This window comes from Ylistrum balloti, unplaced genomic scaffold (genome assembly GCF_031769215.1).
Source record: "Ylistrum balloti isolate Yb309-2 unplaced genomic scaffold, AGI_CSIRO_Ybal_v1 Utg371032, whole genome shotgun sequence".
Lineage (NCBI taxonomy): Eukaryota > Metazoa > Mollusca > Bivalvia > Pectinida > Pectinidae > Ylistrum > Ylistrum balloti.
In genome coordinates, this window is record NW_026782573.1 from 346,247 (window position 1) to 370,634 (window position 24,388).

General features: G+C 33.8%; 1 protein-coding gene across 2 annotated transcripts; it reads right to left on the reverse strand.

Moving 5' to 3' along the window:
• Window positions 1–8,937: 8,937 nt before the first annotated feature.
• On the reverse strand, window positions 8,938–21,266 carry LOC132560207 (ATP-dependent DNA helicase Q1-like). Of its 2 annotated transcripts, none has more exons than XM_060224861.1 (11): window positions 21,083–21,266; window positions 19,733–19,903; window positions 19,391–19,570; window positions 17,632–17,937; window positions 16,927–17,093; window positions 15,923–16,004; window positions 14,889–15,037; window positions 13,196–13,452; window positions 12,163–12,257; window positions 11,022–11,294; window positions 8,938–9,657 (listed from the first exon to the last, which is right to left on the reverse strand). In XM_060224861.1, exons 1-11 carry the CDS (start codon window positions 21,087–21,089, stop codon window positions 8,999–9,001), a joined length of 2,346 nt encoding a protein of 781 aa, XP_060080844.1. In that variant the 5' UTR covers window positions 21,090–21,266; the 3' UTR covers window positions 8,938–8,998. The 2 variants fall into 2 exon arrangements, with proteins under 2 accessions (XP_060080844.1, XP_060080843.1); XM_060224860.1 differs by lacking the exon at window positions 21,083–21,266 and adding an exon at window positions 20,789–20,820.
• Window positions 21,267–24,388: the final 3,122 nt, after the last annotated feature.

Sequence of the window (24,388 nt, forward strand, 5' to 3'; positions counted from 1 at the left end):
TTACACGCCATGGCATATAGTTACATTACACACCGTGGTATATAGTTACATTACACACCGTAGTAAATAGTTACATTACACACCATGGTAAATAGTTACATTACACACCGTGGTATATAGTTACATTACACACCGTGGTATATAGTTACATTACACGCCATGGTATAAAATTACATTACACACCATGGCATATAGTTACATTACACACTGTGGTATAGTTACATTACACACCGTGGTATATAGTTACATTACACACCGTGGTATATAGTTACATTACACACCGTGGTATATAGTTACATAACACACCGTGGTATATAGTTACATAACACACCATGGTATATAGTTACATTACACGCTGTGGTATATAGTTACATTACACACCGTGGTATATAGTTACATTACACACCGTGGTATATAGTTACATTACACACCGTGGTATATAGTTACATTACACACCGTGGTATATAATTACATTACACACCGTGGTTTATAGTTACATTACACACCGTGGTATATAGTTACATTACACACCGTGGTATATAGTTACGTTACACGCTGTGGTATATAGTTACATTACACACCGTGCTATATAGTTACATTATACACTGTGGTATATAGTTACATTACACACTGTGGTATATAGTTACATTACACACCGTGGTGTATAGTTACATTACACGCTGTGGTATATAGTTACATTACACACCGTGGTAAATAGTTACATTACAAACCGTGGTATATAGTTACATTTCACCACGTGGTATATAGTTACATTACACGCTGTGGTATATAGTTACATTACACACCGTGGTATATAGTTACATTACACACCGTGGTATATAGTTTCATTACATACCGTGGTATATAGTTACATTACACACCGTGGTATATAGTTACATTACACACTGTGGTGGTACACACCGTGGTATAGTTACATTACACACCGTGGTATATAGTTACATTACACACCGTGGTATATAGTTACATTACACACCGTGGTATATAGTTACATTACACACCGTGGTATATAGTTACATTACACACCGTGGTATATAGTTACATTACACGCTGAGGTATATAGTTACACACCGTGGTATATACTTACATTACACACCGTGGTATATAGTTACATTACACACCGTGGTAAATAGTTACATTACACACCGTGGTATATAGTTACATTACACACCATGGTATATAGTTACATTACACACCGTGGTATATAGTTACATTACACACCGTGGTATATAGTTACATTACACACCGTGGTATATAGTTACATTACACACCGTGGTATATAGTTACATTACACACTGTGGTATATAGTTACATTACACACTGTGGTATATAGTTACAAACTGTGGCATACAGTTACATTACACACCGTGGTATATAGTTACATTACATACTGTGGTATATAGTTACATTACACACCGTGGTATATAGTTACATTACACGCCATGGTATATAGTTACATTACACACCGTGGTATATAGTTACATTACACCGTGGTAAGGTGTTTCATTATACACCGTGGTATATAGTTACATTATAAACCATCGTATAAAGTTACATTACATACCGTCGTAAATAGTTACATTACACGCTGTGGTATATAGTTACATTACATACCGTGGTATATAGTTACATTACACACCGTGGTATATAGTTACATTACACACTGTGGTAAATAGTTACATTACACACCGTGGTATATAGTTACATTACACAACGTGGTATATAGTTACATTACACGCCATGGCATATAGTTACATTACACACCGTGGTATATAGTTACATTACACACCGTATATAGTTACATTACACACCGTAGTAAATAGTTACATTACACACCATGGTAAATAGTTACATTACACACCGTGGTATATAGTTACATTACACACCGTGGTATATAGTTACATTACACACCATGGCATATAGTTACATTACACACTGTGGTATAGTTACATTACACACCGTGGTATATAGTTACGTTACAAACCGTGGTATATAGTTACATTTCACCCCGTGGTATATAGTTACATTACACACCGTTGGTATATAGTTACATTACACACCGTGGTGTATAGTTACATTACACGCTGTGGTATATAGTTACATTACACACCGTGGTATATAGTTACATTACACACCGTGGTATATAGTTACATTACACACCGTGGTAAATAGTTACATTACACACCGTGGTATATAGTTACATTACACGCCATGGTATAAAATTACATTACACACCGTGGTATATAGTTACATTACACACCGTGGTATATAGTTACATAACACACCGTGGTATATAGTTACATAACACACCATGGTATATAGTTACATTACACGCCGTGGTAAAGAGTTACATTAAACACCGTGGTAAAAAGTTACATTACACACCGTGGTATATAGTTACATTACACACCGTGGTATATAGTTACATTACACACCGTGGTATATAGTTACATTACACACCGTGGTATATAGTTACATTACACACCGTGGTAAATTGTTACATTACACACCGCTGTCTATAGTTACATTACACACTGTGGTATACAGTTACATTACACGCTGTGGTATATAGTTACATTACACACTGTGGTATATAGTTACATTACATACCGTGCTATATAGTTACATTTTACACTGTGGTATATAGGTACATAACACACCGTGGTATAAAGTTACATTACACACCGTTGTATAAAGTTACATAACACTCAGAGATACAAAGTAAAAGATTTGTACAACAACCACGACCATTAAGTTGCTAAACTGGAAAGTTCAGAAAAATGTCCGGTTTCAAAATATTATAAACTTGTTACTCATATTAATAATGGTCTGATATGTGTCCAGTATTACTTGAATCATCGGTGAAATCAGACATTACTCACTTAAAAATTGTCATAACAACAATTCGTCAATTGACAGCAGACTTTCGGACTTCAAGACGGAAATTAATCTTCCTCGTTGTAATGTTTCACGATATTTGTCGAACTGTTCACCACTCTGATATTTTGGGATAAATATCTGGTTCTTTCTAGATATTTAGCTGATTAGGAACGCCCCCATTTCATCCCCAACATCACCACCACATCCCGTAAAGTTTATAAACTAATACATAATCTGTATGACTTGCATGTGAATCATAAGTGATTTAATTATATATATATCATAAAACATTAACTTTTAACTAAATCAAAAGATTTCAATTGAGTCATAAATCATAAATAGAAATGACCTGTCAGTTTACAATATTGCAACGTTCAACGTGTCCTATGTTAGGTTCTTTTTTTATTCGTTTTCCGACTTAATATTAACAAAGAAGAGGACATTTTGGCAGTTGATATTGCACCCATGACCGCCTTCCACACGTTCTCTCTCTCTCTCTCTCTCTCTCTCTCTCTCTCTCTCTCTCTCTCTCTCTCTCTCTCTCTCTCTCTCTCCCTCCCCCTCTCTCTCACTCTCTCTCCCTCTGTGTTGTTTCTGTTCTTCCACTTTAATAACTTACAGAAAGACCTCACAACTTATCTATAGTCATGCAGATAGAAACCGAAGGTGTACACATACCTGCATGCATGTTATAGTTTGATATTGAAATGATTGTAAACAAAGACTAATGATTTCCTTGTCTCAACACTTTTCGCTCATCTGGCCTACACCGACGATGCTTGGGCTTGCTACGAGGTCAAGGTCAACTATTGGACAACAGAGAGGGGTGTAAAGGCTGGTCTTCCATATGTTCCTCATATTTATCTCGTGGGTAATTAGTCGTGCTGGATGTATATAGGGTTTCCTTACATAAGTCGCAATGACCTGAATTCAGGGTCAGAATGTCAAAATATGAAGAAATATATTAACTAGTTGGTCATGTGACCACTGTGATGACGTCAACCATGTTTCAATAAATTCACCAAACGAAATAAAAACAGGAAAGTGTGCATACATCTATTCTACTTAATCTAGAAACAAACGGCATTTGATGAATTTTTTTTCAGACCAAATTCGTGATTTTTCTTGTATGTTCTTTGTTGAAACACCAAATGATTATGACCTGTCACCAATATGTGTCGATCAAGCGTTGATTAACTAGTTAGGATGCTTCAAATGCTCCTTACATGTATGACCTTGACTTACGTTCAAGGTTACACAAGTCGTTGTGTCCTTACCTTAACACAATATACCGGTCATTACCCTAAAGCCATATACTTGAAACAAGAAGATAACATATTGGTTACTGGGAGGCCTTGAGACTTGACCCTATCCAAGGAAACGCTACCTCGGGTACATTAAGAACAAGTAAATTATTAATATACCTACACATAGCTATAAAACACACATATTCAATATATTAGGACTTATTTTGACTTCTAAGAACTTCTCAGACCTAATATCGTAAGTTTTGAAAGGCTGAAATATTCCATTCCACAATAACTTAAATGTCATCGCTGGACATGATTCAACCTTACTGTTATGTTGGCCTTGGTTTTTTAGTACGTCTCTGTAGATCTCATCCAATGAGCCCTAAAAAAGGAAAGATTCTACATTTGCTACAGTAGGAAGAATTAATTTTTTATCAAAATTCTTAGAAGGACAGTGATGTATATCAGAACCCACTATATTGAATTTCAATTGTGACGTCACAACCTTGTCATTTCGTATTACGACGTCATGAAAGAAATAATAAAGAATCCAATATTCCCATTTAATAAATTTCCACGTTTTACAAGGAATTTAGAAAATCGTAACAAATCCTTCATTTCACCTCACTTGACGCCCGCTAAAACAACATAGAAAATATTGACACTTCATGCATACTTATAACTACTAAGTTACTATAAGTACTACGGCGATATTGAATTCCAGCTATTTAAGGTATGTGAAGTACATATATATTGTAGCTTTGTTTTCTCATTCATTCACGTTACAACACCTACCTATCAAAAAACAACGGTAAAATATATTATATATATTTCAATATAATTAACGAGATTGTGTCCCTCGGCCAATTTGTCGGCGAGGTAAAATGCGATATCTGAATAAAAAAGATGTTCTCTTGGAAAATAAACAAAACAGACTTATAAACAATCAAACAGGAAGAATATATGATATCCTATATAGCAAGAAAAATTGATATAAGTGCCATTTTATATTAAAACGAGAATTAAATCTAATGATACCTCGCATGTCAGTTTTTTTTTTTTTTTTGCTTATTAGTAAAGTGTAAATTTATGTCCTTTATCCCACAAAATACGTATTTTCCCGATTAATTTAATTTTACAGCAAGCGAGCACCATTTATACCAGTATGTGATCAAGTATTCAATTGTTGCTAAAAATGTAAGTTAAATATTCATGGGTTGTTAAATTTAAGTGGAAGTTTACAAATTCACTAATTCTCAAAATTCAAATAAATTCTATCGTGATGATATCACTCTTCCTGAAGAAAGCGAAACTTCGCATACAGTGTTTGATAAAATTTCATTGAAACTCTTATCTTGATATTACAGGGAAGACTATCGTTTCCAAAAATCAAACAGCGTAGATGTTCAGGCAGATAGTGATATTCAGCTTGATAAACATCTCCTAATACACACATGCAACAATTAGTCACTGGTAATAACGATTCCATAATCAATATGTGGTATTAGAGAAGTATGTGTCAAAAGAAAACGTGCATTATTTCAATAACAATGTTAAATAAATAAATTAAAAAACAAAACAAAACAAGAAGAAAAAAACTAGTCATGTCTGAAGAGAATTTAACAAAGCATACAGATCTTGAATTAATTTCTAAAAGTCGTAGGTTTTTACCTTGAAATAACAGAAAAAATAACTTTACTTCCCAAAGTCCACTTTTTCAGCATCGTGGGATCTAAAAGCAAAGCTTTAAATCAAAAGATACACCGTCGCTTTCGAAGGCGAGAAAACAAAAAACTTATACAAATGTATATATATTACCACGGGCTTCGGTATGTGACATCACCAAATAATAGCAGATTCGCCTCCCTTGACGAGCAACTTTATCAGAAACAGATTTATCTCCCTTTAACTGAGTATCGTATTGTTAAATATACATTTATATGGCAGTAATTTTTTTCTTTTAAAAAATTAATTTTATGTAATACGCAAAATCAAACCCGAAAATAAGCAAGATATATGACACGGAAAGGTACTATTCACAAACAAACGTACACAGACAGGTCGATCGCAGTTAATAACTGGAATCCGAATGAAATAACAGAATAGAGGCGTGTATTTTTCAATGACAGGATATTTATTGTATATGGCGTTTTTACCAGAAACATATGTATCAAATTTCAGAATTTTTTTAGCAATATGTTATGTTTAAACTAAATCTTGTTTACCGGGGTTACAAATAAAAACCTGTACTCAAACGATTTTCTATGAACTACACTTAAAAATGTAAAGTAAAATTCAAGTACTTTAGACATGGTGTCCCGTTTCCGTATTACATCAAATCCGATCTCCTAAATGTTATGTTGTAAAGTTACATAGGAAAATTGTTGCAGGACAAAAAGTTATATACTAGTATACTGTACAGCTTTCTTCCCAGGGACATATAGCCGGTTCATCTCGGCCATTATTTCGAGTTTCTCATTTATGTTAATTTAACTGAAATTAGCTTCTACTATTTTTTAAAAAAAAGTTTAGTGCCTTAATTTTGAATTCACTATTAAAAACGTATGTTTTGTGCATCTTTTAATCTACTGTCAAATATAATGCGTTATTATTATGTGTCAGGTTTGGTTATTTTTTTCAAATATTTGGTCACGACAGAGGAGGCTGTGTATCAAAGATTTCTAACTACCCTATCCCCTGGTTAGCGAATTCTAGTTTCTGCTCAGTTCAAGTCAAAACATTAATTATGTATACATTCTTAATCGATCGTTCATATTACACAATATACGTCACAATTGACCATTAATTGATATATGTCCAGTGTCTACACTGTTTACGTCATAACTGATCGGTATTGTTTGTCACCTTTTACAAACTGATGTACGTCGTAATGGATAGTTAATCAATGACTGTGGCCACCAACTCTGGAGGCAAGACTTACCGAATCCATCATTGATGTCATGTACAAGTCATTCAGATGTCCTGAATCATAAGTCGGGGACGGAGGCCGCAATAACTCTGTACACAGAGACAAAAAGCTGCCTGTGTGTTGTCATTGTTTTGACCCTTGCCTGTGCAAGGAGCTATAAAATGTAAAATAAAGTCGGAGATTTTTTTTTCATGTTTTCATGAAGGTGAGGGAAGGGAACCTCTGACTCTTGCACCAGACCACTTGTGGCCCCATTAAAATTGTAAATGCCATGTCTGACCCGGCCCTTTTGGGGCCAGGACCAAACTCACCAGGGTTATGTAGGATCTACTTTTGGCCATACTAAGATTATGATTTTCTTGTGATGATAACCGTTGCGACAATTTGTCGGTTAATGAAAGTTTTATGGTATTGATGTGTAAATAGATTAATTATAACTTATGTGAATGTGACCTACTTTCTCCGTTTTTGAGATTTAAAAAAAATTAAATGATAAACCCTGATACTTGTTTAACAAAACATTAAAAAAAAACCTAACACTCCAATGTAAAGTTTTTAAGTACATCCCTGCTTATCAGCCCTCAAATTTTCTTTGAACCCACACAAAATCTGATGTTTTGAATAGAATATTATCACTGAGCGGTGACGGAATGGCATGATGGACTGGCATGAACTGGCATCCTTCATTTCAGAAGAAAAAAGGTGATATAATACCTTTGTTTTATCACATGTAGGAATACAATTTGTTTTTAATTGCTTTCATGAAGGTGAGGATGAACTGACATACATACCCTATATTCCCGGCTATTAACCAATTTTTCAAGATTTTTTTAACCTGGAAACAATATGGTATTTACATGTTTTAGATAATGCTAAAACCAGAAATTATAGAATGAAAAACTGATATTAATACAGAATATTGTTTAACTATATCCAAACTTGTACGACAATCAATAAAAAACTTGAGAGGACTACAAGTTATCCTTATATACATAATACCTTGCGCTTATTCTGTTAAATGTTTACTATGGTGGGTGCCACCAAGCATTACAATGGTCCAAATGAACTTGTGACCACTTCTGCTTAAAATCCAAATGTAACTACAGCGTTTGTTTTGCATTAGACAAGGACTTTAATTGAGGTTATTTTTCCAGTGTCGTCAGCAACGGCCACGGTGTCATGATTTGCATCAAACATGAAGTTGTTAGATACAGTAATTACAAATACTTTTGTCCCCAAATACGTTTTATAGTTTTATCTAAGCAATAGGTTCTCGGAACATAATTTTAGTCTATACTTGATAGTTCATTGGAATTGTTAAGTACCAAACTAACCTTTCTATCGAAGGACAAGTGCTGTTATAATCAAACATTGAATATACTTACATATAAGTATGGCCATCCTAAACCACATTTCACACAGATTCTGAATTTTACTACAATATACTGTTATTTGAACTTTTTAATTTTACAATGTCATCATTTTTCACTTAGATCAGACTTAAGCCAAAATTCTGACTAAACACATTTATCACAGACTTGCAGAAGCTAATTTACATCCTACCGTTTAATGGTAATTGCATTTTTTAAATTGGTCATTGAAATACAACATGCTTGCTTAAACCTGATAAAATAGGGAAAATACATGCGAGACATAAAATCACACATGCTTCTTGTTCAGGAAGGAATCATATTTAATCCTCTCCATTTTTTCTCAATGTTTTTTTTTTTTTTTTTTATTTTCATTCAAAAATGCTCCAGACAAAACCAAGTTGAATTTGTTTAACAGATCTGATTGAAGTAAATTTTCAAATGAAAAGCAAACAACAAACAAAAAAAAAACATCAAACAACAACATCAGTTAAAACAACAACATCTTTTTAATGTATAGTTAGGTGTCGGGTTTTTTTTCTCAGATCAGGCTAACTATCATCACTTTCACTGCTATCTAAACAGATAGTTTCTCCATTAGAAATAGCATTTGCTGAGATTCTCATGAGATCTGTGTCTTTTGTAGTCTTGGAAATCTTCTTTTTCACTGATGGTTTCTTCTTAGTTTTCTCCTGACAGAAGTCAAGGTCGTCACTGTCTGTATCACTGAAAGCATATTTCTTCCTCTTTTTAGACAATGGGAATTTGCCTGCTACATCACTTCTAGTGATACCACACTGAGATTGCGATCTGTCCTCAGCACCCGATGATTTCTCTCGGGTAACTACTTCCAAATCCTCATCAGAATCTGTACATTTACTGCAAGTTTGAGGCTGTTTAGAGGTCACATCAATGTCATCTGGTTCATCTGTTAATGTGGTGAAGTGAGAATTTTGTTTGTTGATGATAACTAGTCTCGGTTTTTCCTGGTTGGCAGATGACTTTTGTTTTGCCGGAGAAGAAATTGTTCTTTTCACACCTGCGGATTTTGAATCGGTTGTGGAGGATAATTTATCAGGGGTAGAACTGGTTTTTTTCAGTTTTAATGGTTTGGAGTCTGATGAATCAGTGGTAGTCGAGGCTTTCTTCTTTCCTGGGAATTCCATACCAATCTTTACACTTCCACTTTGTAATAATCTGCTTTTTGCACCTGAAATAAGAAATTATTTTGAGATCAAGCATTGTACAAATAAAATAATCAATCCTGTAAAATAAAATATAAATACCCATGTACCCATGGAAACCGTCTGTATATAAACATTATCAACGTACCTATAATGATCTCAAACACATAGAATACTAGGGTATACAAATAAAATCTACCCACCAAGTTTTCTAGATACATAGATAGATTAATTCTATTTTTATAAAGTAGGATTTTACAATCCTGTAAGTCAGCTCTGAAATGACAATGTGTACTTTAAAACATTGTAACATTAACAGTTCAAATATTTTCCTTAAAGAAATATTTTTGTGGTTGATATTTCCAGTATTCATGTCATTTATATACCAACTGCTTAATGGTGCTTGAATTTACAACATTTGACTGAGGGTTGTTCCATACATCGACATTTCTTTGTGTAATCAAAAATTTTCTAATATTTAATCTAGAAAAATTATTTTTTTCATGTTGATGAATCTTACTTCTTTTCTAGTTTCGTTTCTAATTATCTATAAGAAGTTTTATAAGGGGTATGACATAATCCTGGGTTTATCTTAAATAGGAGAAATACAACCCATTGTGGAAAAAGAGAAATTTTTGGCCTTTTTTGAAAAATGGAGAAATCTCTGATAGCCCTCTTTGTCAGAATTGAGGAGAGAAATGGAGTAAAGATAAATGACATACATGAATAGAATATCACAATATTGGGGTTAAAGTTGATATTTCAATTTTTTTTCATGATGGCAAAATTTGAAAAATATAATAATTTAAATATATTGATTAGCTCTGTTTGGGAAAAGCGTCCTATCTTGGGGAAATATGACATACATGAATAGAATATCACAATATTAGGGTTAAAGTTGATATTTCATTTTTTTTTTCATGATGGCAAAATTTGAAAAATATAATAATTTAAATATATTGATTAGCTCTGTTTGGGAAAAGCGTCCTATTTTGGGGAAATATGACATACATGAATAGAATATCACAATATTAGGGTTAAAGTTGATATTTCATTTTTTTTTTCATGATGGCAAAATTTGAAAAATATAATAATTTAAATATATTGATTAGCTCTGTTTGGGAAAAGCGTCCTATCTTGGGGAAATATGACATACATGAATAGAATATCACAATATTGGGGTTAAAGTTAATATTTCATTTTTTTTCCAAGATGGCAAAATTTGAAAAATATAATAATTTAAATATACTGATTAGCTCTGTTTGGGGAAAAAGCGTCCTATCTTGGGGAAATATCCCAATGTTTTCAATATATTCAGAGGGGAAAACATAGTGAATACTATCCTTTCCCAGAAGTAAAATTTGTCTAGATTAATTAGTCTGGTAACTACCTGCGACTAAATAACTAATGGTGGAGTATGCAGTGAAGTGGAAATCTTCCTTTATATAACCGTTCATCAGTAGGTGGGAAAGGATTCTTTCCAGCTTGTCTCGTGAGATGTTTGGTTGAGGGATATCCTTCACTCTTAAGGAGCTAGCACCACGACCTTCCCAGGCATCCAACAGTTTGGCTGCTGTAACACGTTGCTGAGTCTGGGCGGCATGATCTAGGATGGTCAGGACATTCTGACATAACTTGGTAACATCTCGTTTCTCAGGGGTCACTGCATCCAATTAAAAAATTTAAATCATTCATAAAAGATTGAACTAACAAGGGATTGTAAACAATATGAAACATCCTGTCATAAAACCAACTTATTAATGTAATACAATAAATCCATCATATCAGTCAACAATACATGTATATTAAAAATGAAAAAAAATCTGTACTATGTAGACCGAGATGTCGTAAATTACACTTCAAGACACAGAGATTTGATTTTCGACCTTGTGAGATCAAGAATTATTAAAAGAAAATGGCGAGAAAACAATTTTTTATTAATGATTAGATAACAGCTTTAGATAGTCGAGTAATGATATCATAAATTTATTTCATAGTACAGTGACCTATATCAGACCTGTGGTTTCATTTGTAAGAAAATATTCTTATTCTCAATAAGGCATCAATATCCTTGTAATACTAACTTATCTATGCTGATAAAATGATCAATTCATACCTGACAATTAACAGACTTCTTTTTCCAGCAACCAGCTTTTAATGAAAATTTATAAATTCTAAGCCTTAAGATGATCAAACTCTGAAGTAAAAAATAGTGATACTCAAAATTGTCCAATTTCTTACAGTCTGAGGCAACATTGACCGTTGATAAATCAGTTTCAACAGTGCAAAGACGCAAAGTTTGTCACCTTCAGAGAGTGTAAAAATGTCTATACTGACCACGGTAAGTTTGTCACCTTCAGAGAGTATAAAAATGTCTATACTGACCACGGTAAGTCTGTCATCTTCACAGAGTATAAAAATGTCTATACTGACCACGGTAAGTTTGTCATCTTCACAGAGTATAAAAATGTCTATACTGACCACGGTAAGTCTGTCATCTTCAGAGAGTATATAAAAATATCTATACTGACCACGGTATGTGTCGTCACAATGGTCACACATCTTGTTACATTGCGACCTGTCCCAAACCTCACCAAAGTGTCGAGCTATCATACTTCTCCTGCAACTGTAATGAAAATCATAAGGATCTGATCACACAAACCTACATTACAGAAATATTTGAAACATAATCTCACAGCAAGATTTAAAAACTAAGGTATTTAGTTCATCAGCATACTTACAGTCATATGATGGTATATTGAAACATTTATTGTGATATACCTGTACAATAAGACACTTGATGACATGTGTCTGTACAAAAAGACACTTGATGACAAGTGTCTGTACAAAAAAACACTTAATGACAAGTTTCTCTACAAAAAGACACTTGATGACATGTGTCTGTACAAAAAGACACTTGATGACATGTGTCTGTACAAAAAGACACTTGATGACATGTGTATGTACAAAAAGACATTTGATGACATGTGTCTGTACAAAAAGACACTCGATGACAAGTGTCTGTACAAAAAGAAACTTGAAGACATATGTCTGTACAAAAAGACACTTGATGACATATGTCGACAGCAAGACATTTATTGTGATGCGTCTGTCAGTAGAGAAAGACACTTGATGAGAATATCTATAACAAGACCCTTGCAAAGATATGACTATACAATAAAAATTTTGAATAATAGGGCACTGACTATGAAATGGTTGTAAAATAAGACACTATGATATGGTTGTACAGTAAGACACTATAATATGGTTGTACAGTAAGACACTGATATGGTTGTACAGTTAGACACTTCCTATGAAATGGTTGTAAAGTAAGACACTATGATATTGTTGTAAAATAAGACACTATGATATGGTTGTACAGTAAGACACTATGATATTGTTGTACAATAAGACACTATGATATGTCTGTGCAGCATTAAGACATTTAATGTCATACCTCTGGACTAAAAAGGACTCTTGATAAATATACCTGTACATTAAGACACATCCTGTCATATATCTGTTCATTGAGACACTTACTGTCAAAGTATCTAATACACTTACTGTGATATATCTGTACAGTAAGACACTATGCCATACAAGTTGTCCAATCCTGTCTGCTCTGTAAAAACCATGGTGCTCTGTCTGAAGACATCTTGTAATCTGTAGAAGATAATGCAGTGGGCGACTTTGTCGTCACGACCAGCACGTCCACTTTCCTGGTACAGATTCTCCATGGACTTGCTGAGGGAGTGATGAATTACAAACCGCACATCTGGTTTGTCTATTCCCATTCCAAATGCTACTGTGGCCACCACAACCTACAACAGCCAAATTGGCTGGTAAATTATTTTCATGGAAGATACAGTAAAATCTCAATTTCTCAAACTCACATTACTAAAATACCGATGACAAGTCAATCTGATTGCTTAGTCTCAGGCGTGTCCTCATATTTTACGCTACTTAAGCTTGGATTGTCTGACCAGCTAATTCTCGAATACCCAGTACTTATCAAACTAATTTTTAACCCAGTCCTTTCATTTTCATATCATAAACACATCTGCCACATAATCATTAACATTTATGAATGTATTCTTAACTTTCATTTTTGCTATTCAGTCAAGTTGTTCAAGTATTTTTGATTGACAGAGAATGTCAATCACATCATTCAAACAGAACTTTTTCTCATGTACAAAAAAAACATACTGAATGACACAGGGTTTTCCATAATTGTGTTAGTAGCAGGATGTGTAGTCAGGGTTTTCCATAATTTTGTTAGTAGTAGGCTGTGTAGTGAAAGTAGGAGACTGGCCTTCCATGTACGTGTAGTCGTGTACGGAACATTATTACGGAACTGGATTGGTGTATGCGGCCAAATGGTCAAGGTAGCCGGTCAAATTGGCCGGCGACTGGCTTTTATGGAAAACCCTGATGACAATATCAAGTGACAGAATAAAGATGGGTCCTGAACTCTACACTGGAAATATTTCTTTTACCTTTTTCTTTATGAAAAATTTATGCAAATTATTTTGGTTGAAACCTAACGTCAATAAGAAATAATGTCCTTTATATCAAAGAACTGTTACATCATTTTGTTGATCTGTATAATTAACATATCTATGAAGTGTGAGGTTGTCGAGTATAGCATGTGTTTATGCAGTTTCCTATAATCAGATGTCTACCTGTATTGCTTGATCAACAGTTTAAATTCTCAAAATATTATTGTAAATATTAACATGTCATCCCTATGAAAAAGAAATGTTTTAATTACTAGTAAATCAATTTAGGACACAAGTCACTCATGAGAAATTATCTTCTGAAATACGTTGTATTCCTCAAACAATTTAAACGGTTCTTCAGTGTTTTCTTGTTCGTCATTCTTAATTGAAATTGTTCGAAACAAAATTATTAATATTGTTCTTAACAAAGAAAATAAATATTTTTCTAAAAAAAAATTGGTATTGTTCAAAACAAAAAACTATTGATATTTTTTCTAAATGAAAAAAATTAATATTGTTCTAAATGAAAATGTCAACATTTTAATTTTTGATTTTTGAACATGATCTTCATGAAATCAAATTATCATTAACATGTTTATGCTTCATTACAAAAATATAAAACATACAGAATACTTTTATACATAATGATAAATTGTACAGGTGTACTTTTAATATGCATGGTATCATAAAGATAATTTAAAGATACATGAATGTTTCAGTGATATAAAATAAAAAACACAAATATATCACTAACCTACCTGTATTTTGTTAGAGAGCCACATTTTGTGTACACTGCTGCGCTGTGTAGCACTCATATCTGAATGATAGCTGCCTGTCTTTATTCCTCTCTCCCGTAATCCTATAGCAACGTCTTCTGACTCCTTTCTTGAGAAACAGTATATGATACCTGTACAACAATAAGGATAAACTTATAAACATGTAAAGTAGGTTTGAAGAAAAATTCACACCAATAAGCTGAAGGTCAATTAATCCTATATATCAGATGGTTTTGAAACAAATCCAGATAGTTGTCTTTCTAAAGAAAACTTCAGATAAATACTTTATCTGAATGTTTATCAGTTAGAAACTTTTTTTTTCATAAAATAAGGGATAATCATGAAGTGATTTAAAAATTCAGATGAAAATTCATGAATGGTTTGTGACTGAATGTTTATTTGTCTGGTAGAAATAGTAAGCCATGATCTTGAAACAATTGGCAGTTCCAGAATATGACAATATAACAGCTTAAGCAAAACAAAAGGCCCATGGGGCCTTGACAGTCATCTGACATAAAATACAAGATTTCAAATTTTGAACTTGAGAAGAAGTCGAAAATGTGTTTTCAAGATGGCAGCCATGGCGGCCATGTTGAATTTCAGACCAACCCGATATTAACAAACTTTGATCAGGATCATGTCAGGATCATTTCAGGTAAGTTTCAGCTCAATGAGACATGTGCAACTTGAGAGAAGTTGAAAATGTTTACGACAGACGCCGGACGACGCCAGACAAAAGGCGATCGCAATAGGTCATCAGACCCTTCGGTCAGATGACCTAAAAGAGTAGACCATAAATTATGATATATCAACAGTTTCTCTAATCTCACCATCTATAGCACTACACTTATACAAATTAAGATTCAGAAAATGTTAATTACCAATTAAAACCCATTCTGAAAATATCTGAATTTTTCATAAAAACAAATTCTTGACTCTATTTATATGTTTATTCCTTGTTAAATGGAAATTAAACATGAATCATCAAAAGACACCTATAACAATGCATATCTCACCTGACATGCCATCAAACTTTTTCTTTATCAATTTCTGGATTTCGTCCAGAGCATCTTTACTTCCAGATGGTTTTGGTCGGATCTGTATAAAAGCAACAATTTCAGTCTCATTTCTTCTACATATATTTATCAACTGATAGACCTATTTCATTGCAGACATGTATGACAAAATGAACAAGCATACTGAGTATTGATGAAGCAATACATGTCACCTACCAGCCCCCACAAGCTAGAGAGAGCCCTGTATTGTCCCCTACCAGCCCCCACAAGCTAGATACAGCCATGTATTGTCCCCTTTCAGCCCTCACAAGCTAGCGTCCTAACAATGATTTTCTAAAGATATTGACACTGACCTTGACCCAACAACCCTGAAACTCAATGTCATCTAAGATAACTTGATGCTTCATAATTTTGTGAAGAGGGATGAAAATCTCTCAAGTCGCTAGAGCGCTAACAATTACTTACTAAAAACATAGTCACAGGTACCTTGACATTAAAATTTTTTAAAGTAATTTTGATGCTTAACAAGTGAGTGAAGTTTGGTGGGAATCCCTCTTGGAATGGAACTTCTACAGTGCTGACAAACTTTCACAGACACAAGGACAGATGGATGGAGAGGAAAAAATATGTCCTTGACCGACCCCCAACCTCAAATCCTATCCAGATTTGTTCTCACAGTTTAACCTAGAGCAATAATATCATCAAAGACAGAGGTGATAATAAAGGAAATTAGATGCAGTTTCAGGCTCTGGCCAAATTCGGCCACATCCATATCAACTACCGGTAGTTAGGAAATTCTCTTTTAAGTACTGCACCAGACAGCTACTTCAATGAGTAATTTCATTACTGCTGACCATACTGGGTTAGATTCACATGGACACATGCTAGTTAGACCCTGGCTGTTAAAAATTCCCCCCAGTAACAATGGAGTATAAATTTGATGTGCATTATTAAATCCAAATAAACAGGTAATTAGCAGTAGATATGGTCTAGTTTGTTTGTACCTCATAATACAGGTTAGGTCTGTTGAAGGAGGCTTTGAACACAAGGCAGTGAGGAATACTGAGGATTTTCTTTACATCTTCCAAAACGTTGGTAGTAGCAGTGGCTGTGAGGCCCAGAATAGGCACCTCTGGAAACTGTCTTTTCATGATTCCCAGGAATTTGTAGTCTGTCACAAAAAAAAAAAAAAATAAATAAATAAAAAATAAAAAAAATTAAAAAATCTGCAGATTTATCCTGTACTGTTTTCATCATGATAAAACATGTATTCTATAACTTATGCAGAATTTTCTTCTACTGTAAAGGTTGTTATATCTAGAGGGTTCTATATTTGCAATATTAAGGATGAAATATAATTGAGAAAAATATGTACTGTGAAAATTCCATAGATACAAAAAAATATAGTTTGTTTTATGCCATAAATAACATCCTTTCGAAAACAACAAAAGTTTGCATCATCAGTAAAAACAACCTTTACAATTAGTCATTAAGAAACAATTAAATTTTTTTTTATTTGATATTCAAATCATAGATAACATGACTACTCTTAATCTTATTGATGGTATCAAAACTATTAAAGTAAAATGTGTTGGTTATACAAATCTCTTTTGTTGTATTTCTGGTTACAATGCATTATATCAACGACAACAATGAAATTGAATTTTAATATGCATATCATTTAGGGAAGTGAATAAATCTAACATTACCTGGTCGAAAATCATGTCCCCACTGTGAACAACAGTGAACTTCGTCAATAACAAGTCGAGAAAATCGTCCCATTTGGTACATTTTTTCCAGTTTGTTCATGAAGCGTTTACTCTTCGCTAGTTTTTCAGGAGTAACATAAAGTAGTTTGAGCAAGGAATTTTTGTCCACCATTGAATTCTGTATTGCTGTTGCTTTATGTCTGTCCACAGAAGCATTTAACATGGTGGCATCTACCTGTAATGCTTCTAGCGCCATCACTTGGTCCTCCATCAGAGAAACCAAAGGGGAGACAACCAATGTCACACCTACAGAAACAAAAAGCAAATATTCAAAAGAAGTCGCAACCAAAAATTACTGAGCCCTTTAAAACAGAAATGATTGTTTATGAAAAGATCTAGTAGTCTTATGTTGTTTTCCAGTTAGCTTTATCAAGCTGAACTGTAATGCATATATTTCTAAATCTACAAATCTTGACTACAACAATTAACATACAATGACAAATTGCGTTGAACTACATTTCTGACGAATGGCCTGGAGAAGTAAGAAACCTTGAGAAATAAAAATTTATCAGTTCATGAATGCAAAAGGACAGCTAATATCACAAACACATTTACAAACGCATATGTATATTCTCTTTTTTCTTTCTAAAACAAAATTCCATTTACCTAGTATCTTTTTGTGTGTGTTACAGTTGCCCATTATCATAGCTTCAGGCAAATACTTATGAAAGCAGTTTTGAAGGTTATAAAGAATGATTAATGTGTCAAAGAGAAGGGGAAGGGAGTTATGAGATTGATACCTTCAAATAGAACTTGTTTCCAATGTACCTGTACCTGTATGTGTGAGTATATGAGTATTTCTCTGTACCAGGAAGCTGTTGACTCAGTATTGATATCAGTCTGACATTATCCATTATAATGGACACAAGGATTAATTTTTCTGTGTGATTTGTGGATTTTTTGCTAAAAAATCATGAAACTAAATAATGGATGTTATTGATATTTTAACATAAATATTAGGAGAAGATTAGAAAAATCTGAAAATATGGTTAATAGGATAACTCAAGCATCAGTTGTAGAAGGAGAAAAGGCTGGACAGAAAAGGAAATCTGTTCCATTGTTCAGGAAAATGGGAAAAACGATCAGTTGTACATTTTGGGTGAAAAAGTTTTAAATGCAGGCTAAAACCATTTTCACATATGAGACATTTTCACTCCCTAAGTACTTCAAGAATTTCCTGTGTCTATATATCAAAGAAATACACAACTCCTGAAAATCACATACTTTCCTACGGAAAAAGAGAAGGGGAGATGTTTAACAGTCTCATAGAATTTTACAACTATGCTGCCAACAGTGTGAAATATGTGAAATTATAATGGCGTCGTTAAATGCACATGTGTATATATATTATAATATAAACTGATCCTTTTACTAAAGCATTACTAACATATTAATTATCTCCCCTTTTCTTACAGGTTTGTGACATCCGTCAACCAAACACAGTCCTTTCCATGTTCATGTAATCATAGTTATCCCTTCTCTACTTACAGAAACCTTTGGCAAGAAATTTCAAAAGTAAGCATTTGGTGTTTTATGTATTATAATTTAGCCCATCACTTATTTCACATAACTATAAACAATACAACAACTCTCATATGTCAAGCTTAACCACAAACACAAAATGAAATAACAGATTGCTTGATGTAACACTTGAGGACGACTAACTGGAACATGACTAACACTCTCTTTTTCTACTTGCCTTTTGATAAGAGAGCAGGTAACTGAAAACATAGACTCTTGCCACCCCCAGTCGGCATGATCAGCATAGCATCCTTTCCAGACATGGTCACATTCATTGTCTGTAGCTGCATTGGACGCAAGCATTTGATATTGAAGATACTTTTCATCTTTATCTGCAATTCTTCACTCCATGAAAAGTCTGCAACACATGCAATTACAGGTCAAAATCTTAAGATTACATTTCTTATCAAATCTTAGCAATGAAAATACAAAATGTCTGCAAGATATGAATGCCTTGTCTCACATTTTTTTTTTTTCTAATTTAATCTATTCAAGGAATTCTCAATCTTGATATATTTACCTGTAGAGTCCCATTTTGTGTCAGTCTGTTGTATAAGAGCACTCTGCTCAAGTATGGATTCAATTTCATCTTTTCTTGCAAGAAGAGAAGACTGTCTGTTTAACAGGTCCTGGATCTCACCCTCAATATGAGCTAATTCTCTGGTCACATCTTTTAGCTCTTGTTTATAAACTATAGAAAAATATAATACCATGAACAAAAACTATTAATCAATAATAAATAACACTTCAAAATATCTTGTTGAATCCAACCACAGGAGTCTATGTTCAATCTATAAAAATCTATGATAATCCTTATAAAAAAAACCCTGTTGCGTACTATGATAACAATTATTCTTCATTATATTTTATGGGATATTCTTATATGGATTATCATATATTCTTATTGAGTGACCTCTGTTTGCCAACAAAGAATTCAAGAAATTGCATAATCATTATCATTTAACAATTAACCTTTGAACACATTGGTGTGATGGACAAAGTGACAATCCTTAAAATGAGACATAGGATCTTCCAGTTTAAATTTTCATGCTTGTTTCAAAACAATTAAAATTGCATGCACAACTGTTATGTATCAAGGAAACAACATGATATGAGAATATGTATAATCATGGATCTATATCTGGGTCTGTAAAGAAATGTTTGAATATAAATAAAACTAATGGTCCATCGGGCCTCTACCACTCACTTGACTTTACTTTATCCAAACTAAAGGTGAGAATTCTGAGATTTATATTTAGTTTTCCTATTATCCATTGGACTCACTCCATTGCCCCACAGTGGGTCTGCTAAACTGTTTTTACAAAAGTATTCTTCACCTAAGAATCCCTGTTTATACTAAACTGATTCCTTTTCGCCTAAGGATGCGACAGATCCTGGAATTTCCATAAACAAAGAATTTTATATAATATGCTTAATGTCTCCTATTGGGCCCCGCTCCCATCGGGAGCGAGCCAACGTTTATATCATATGAAAATTGATCCCCTTACACTTACGGATCCCGGATACTTAAGCTGTTCAGATTTAATAGAAGAAGAATATTAAAGAATTTGGTTACTTTCTCCTTTTGTGTGGCCTCTCATGTGACACGGAATGGGGAGATACCCATCATTTATGCAAAAACGTGTTTCCTTGGCCTTCTCCCAAGGATGCTTCTGACCAAATTTGGTCAAATTCCAATTAGTCGTTCACGACCAGTTGCGTTTTTTTTTTATTATTGAAAATGTAGTTGTACGACAGACGATGGACGGACTATGGAAACCGCGGTATGGCACTGACTAACCGGTACTTCTGACCAGGTCATCTAAAAATGATCTAGGGTATCGTTTGAAGAAGAAATTCGCTGTCTTACCTTCCATTGCAACGTCCAATATTTCTCAATGTCGTTTGTGCTCTTCATGCTTCTGTACTAAATAATAAAACATTTTATAGACACTGCTACATGTCTAAATTCAAGTTCCAACAGCGTTCATTGTTTTCCGGAATGTCTTGTTTGAAATGTCTATTTCATAGATAATAATGAAAAAATACGTTATGAATTAACTGGTCATTTAACTAGTTATACACATGTAGACATATGCCTTTCTAACTCCGGGAAAACATATTTGCATATTTGATAACTGTACAACGGCATGTAGGAGTTATTCCCCTTCGTCCACATGCTTTCAGGTGTTCGTACCATTTCAGATTAAAATTTATTTTTACCCGTCACGAGAGCAATACAAATTATATAAGGCATCTAATTTAGCGGTGGAAAACATATATTTGCACCGCATGAACTTTAACTAAGATATCTTATCAACAAATACGATATCTGAAAGATAAATTAGATATCTTGAAAATAAGAGAATATTTAATAAAGAAGATTTACGTATTTTTTTTTTTTAATTTTATCAATAAATGACAACTTGGTTTGGCATAGGTTCTGTAGTAACGTGCTACAAATCTTCATCGAAAAAGTTCTATTTAGAAATAAGAGTAACCGTGTCCCCATGTCATCATAGCGTGTGTGCTCAAATGGGATTCTGGGTGAAGGACATCTATGTTTCAGTGTCACACATTGGCCAATAACAAGCGACTAAAACTTGGCGTGGATGATTTTTTATATTCTAAATGTCGCTGTGTCGCTGGATTTAAATACGAACACACGAGTATTCAGCATTAGCCTAGATGTGTGTATGGCTGTGGTCTTGGTTGTTTTTAAACAGTCTGGAAAATGTAACTTAACACCAAAATAAAATTTCTTGTTTTGGTTTCCTACCCTGACCTATCGTTGAACTTGTATGCTATTCACCTATATATGTGTATGATATTCAGGGTTTGGCAGTAATACGTTGTTAGAAAGTGCATCAATATGAAACATTGTAAGGAAGCAGATGTAAGCCCCTGGATAGACAGAAACGTTGGAAAGTCCAACCGTTACAGAAACGAGAGAAATGAGAAACAAAAAGGAATATCAGCGAGTAGTGGAGTTTTCACGTTAAGTATCGATGGTCTTCTTCGGGTCTATGTAAGACGGTAATGTGTAAATTAGGTACAAAATGGTTCATATCTTCAAATATCAATTTTAAAAGATCGTTTGCAGCCATCCCGAATAAACAATTTGGATCATTATGAATATATCTATAAAGTTTCATCAGTACTTCTTCGGAAATAGCAAATAACAAACTTTAAAAGTGAAAAACAAAATGTCCGCTAACGGCCATCTTAGTCTGATCACGCCGAAACGTCGGCAGAGCTGGAGAAATGAAATGGCAATGAAAAAAAGAGAGAGGGGGTTGAGGGTGGGGGTGGGGGGGTGTGGCTGAGTGGGAGGGGGGGTGAGACACTGACAGCAATTTCAGCCATCATACACACACATTTAACTTTTATGACCCATCTAAATGGAGATTACGGTATTAGTTGTGAGAAAATATAGTGATTAAAAAAGAAAAAATGTCAAAATCACACGTAGCCACTGACAACCGTATTGAATATTAATAATACCGAAGAGTGAAGAGAGAGAGAGACATATTGAGAAGATAGGAAGAGGACAAAATGAAAACGGCACATGATTTACTAATAATGTAGACAGGGGAATACAAAAGCTTATAAAAAACGACACTGTATTGCGGCATGTACAGGAGAAGAAAACAAATATGGGTTGAACAACAATTCATGGAGTAAAGAGGAACTACAGTTGTGATATATACTGGGGCAAGACACGGAGAGAAAGAAGACAAACGGGAAGTATTTTGGAAGGGGGGAAATGAGTGCCAAACAACCAGACTGGGGAAAATAGGGAACCAAACAAGAAATACATAAAAAAAATATGTATAAAAACTTGTACTAAGTCGGTTCTTTACGACGCGTGACATCGTTCGCGCCATATTCGTGTTCCTGTGATTTTTTTTATAACTATATTTCGAACGATTATTTCAGTCCTGGTTGTTGTTTTACGAATACAGTATATGAAGTGTTTCATACCACTGTAGCCGCATCACCAGACGTACTCTGTATGGCACGATATTGCAACAGAATTTTTCCCATAGAAAATGTACTTGTATCTTACGTATGGTTCCTCATTCTAAATAACACTATGAGGAAGTATAGTACACTCCAGTTTGACATTCATGTGGCTCGACTACTTGAGATCGCGATTGTCACTCGACGTTATAATATAAACTCGAAAGTGGAAAAAATTATCTCATTGAAAGTAGACATAACCATTATACAGTACAATTACATAGTTTTTAACCATGATTTGTTTTAATCAGATTGGCGACAAACTTAAAAACGAAAGTAACAGGAGACTATAACTCGACTAGTTCTTATAACATAAATACAAAAGTGAAAAAAATACGACATTTTAGTTGTCCTGATAAGAAACAGAAAAAATTAATTTTATGTAAGTTCATCTCTTGATTGAATTACCTTTTAATTAAAAAGCAGATAAATCTATGCATATATTAATGTATGGTATCTTACGAAGCAATCTCTGAAGTAAGACCAGCCGTATTACGACATATATTTATTTTGTGATATCCAGAAATTCAAAGTTGATGAAGTCATACTTGAGCTTGGTTTACCGTGTGACATCAGTATAAAATAATCTCTGACATGAAAAACATATTACTTTCACTGGAAAATGGTATATTTTCTTGTATTTAATATCTTTTTCACCCAGAAGTTAATGATAATAAGAAAATTTATGTGAAAAAAGAAGACCCGGTCAACGAAATATGACATGTCATAAAACATTAAAAAGCAGCAGTTTGATATTTATTAAATATTAAAATAGTCACAGGAATGGGGAAAAAATGGAAAATATACTTATCTATTTATCAGACCGGGACGGATGTGTTATGTACATCCACAATTGACTGCACAATTGGTACTCTTTCATAACATTTTTTGAACATCCCGATGTGCAATGTGGTGCTTCGCTGTTAACAAATATACCGTTGTAATTGGTTGTAATTGGGTAAATGTGGTATCGCCGCCGACCTTTGTTCAATTGTCCTGTTTCGCCGCCGTCCCCCTCTCTGCTCCAACACACTTAGTTTGATACACTTGTCTCTCATTCATGATTATACAGTGTACATTTGTATATCATCATCATCATCATCATCATCATCATCATCACATGCCATCATACACATGCCATCATACTCCCAAA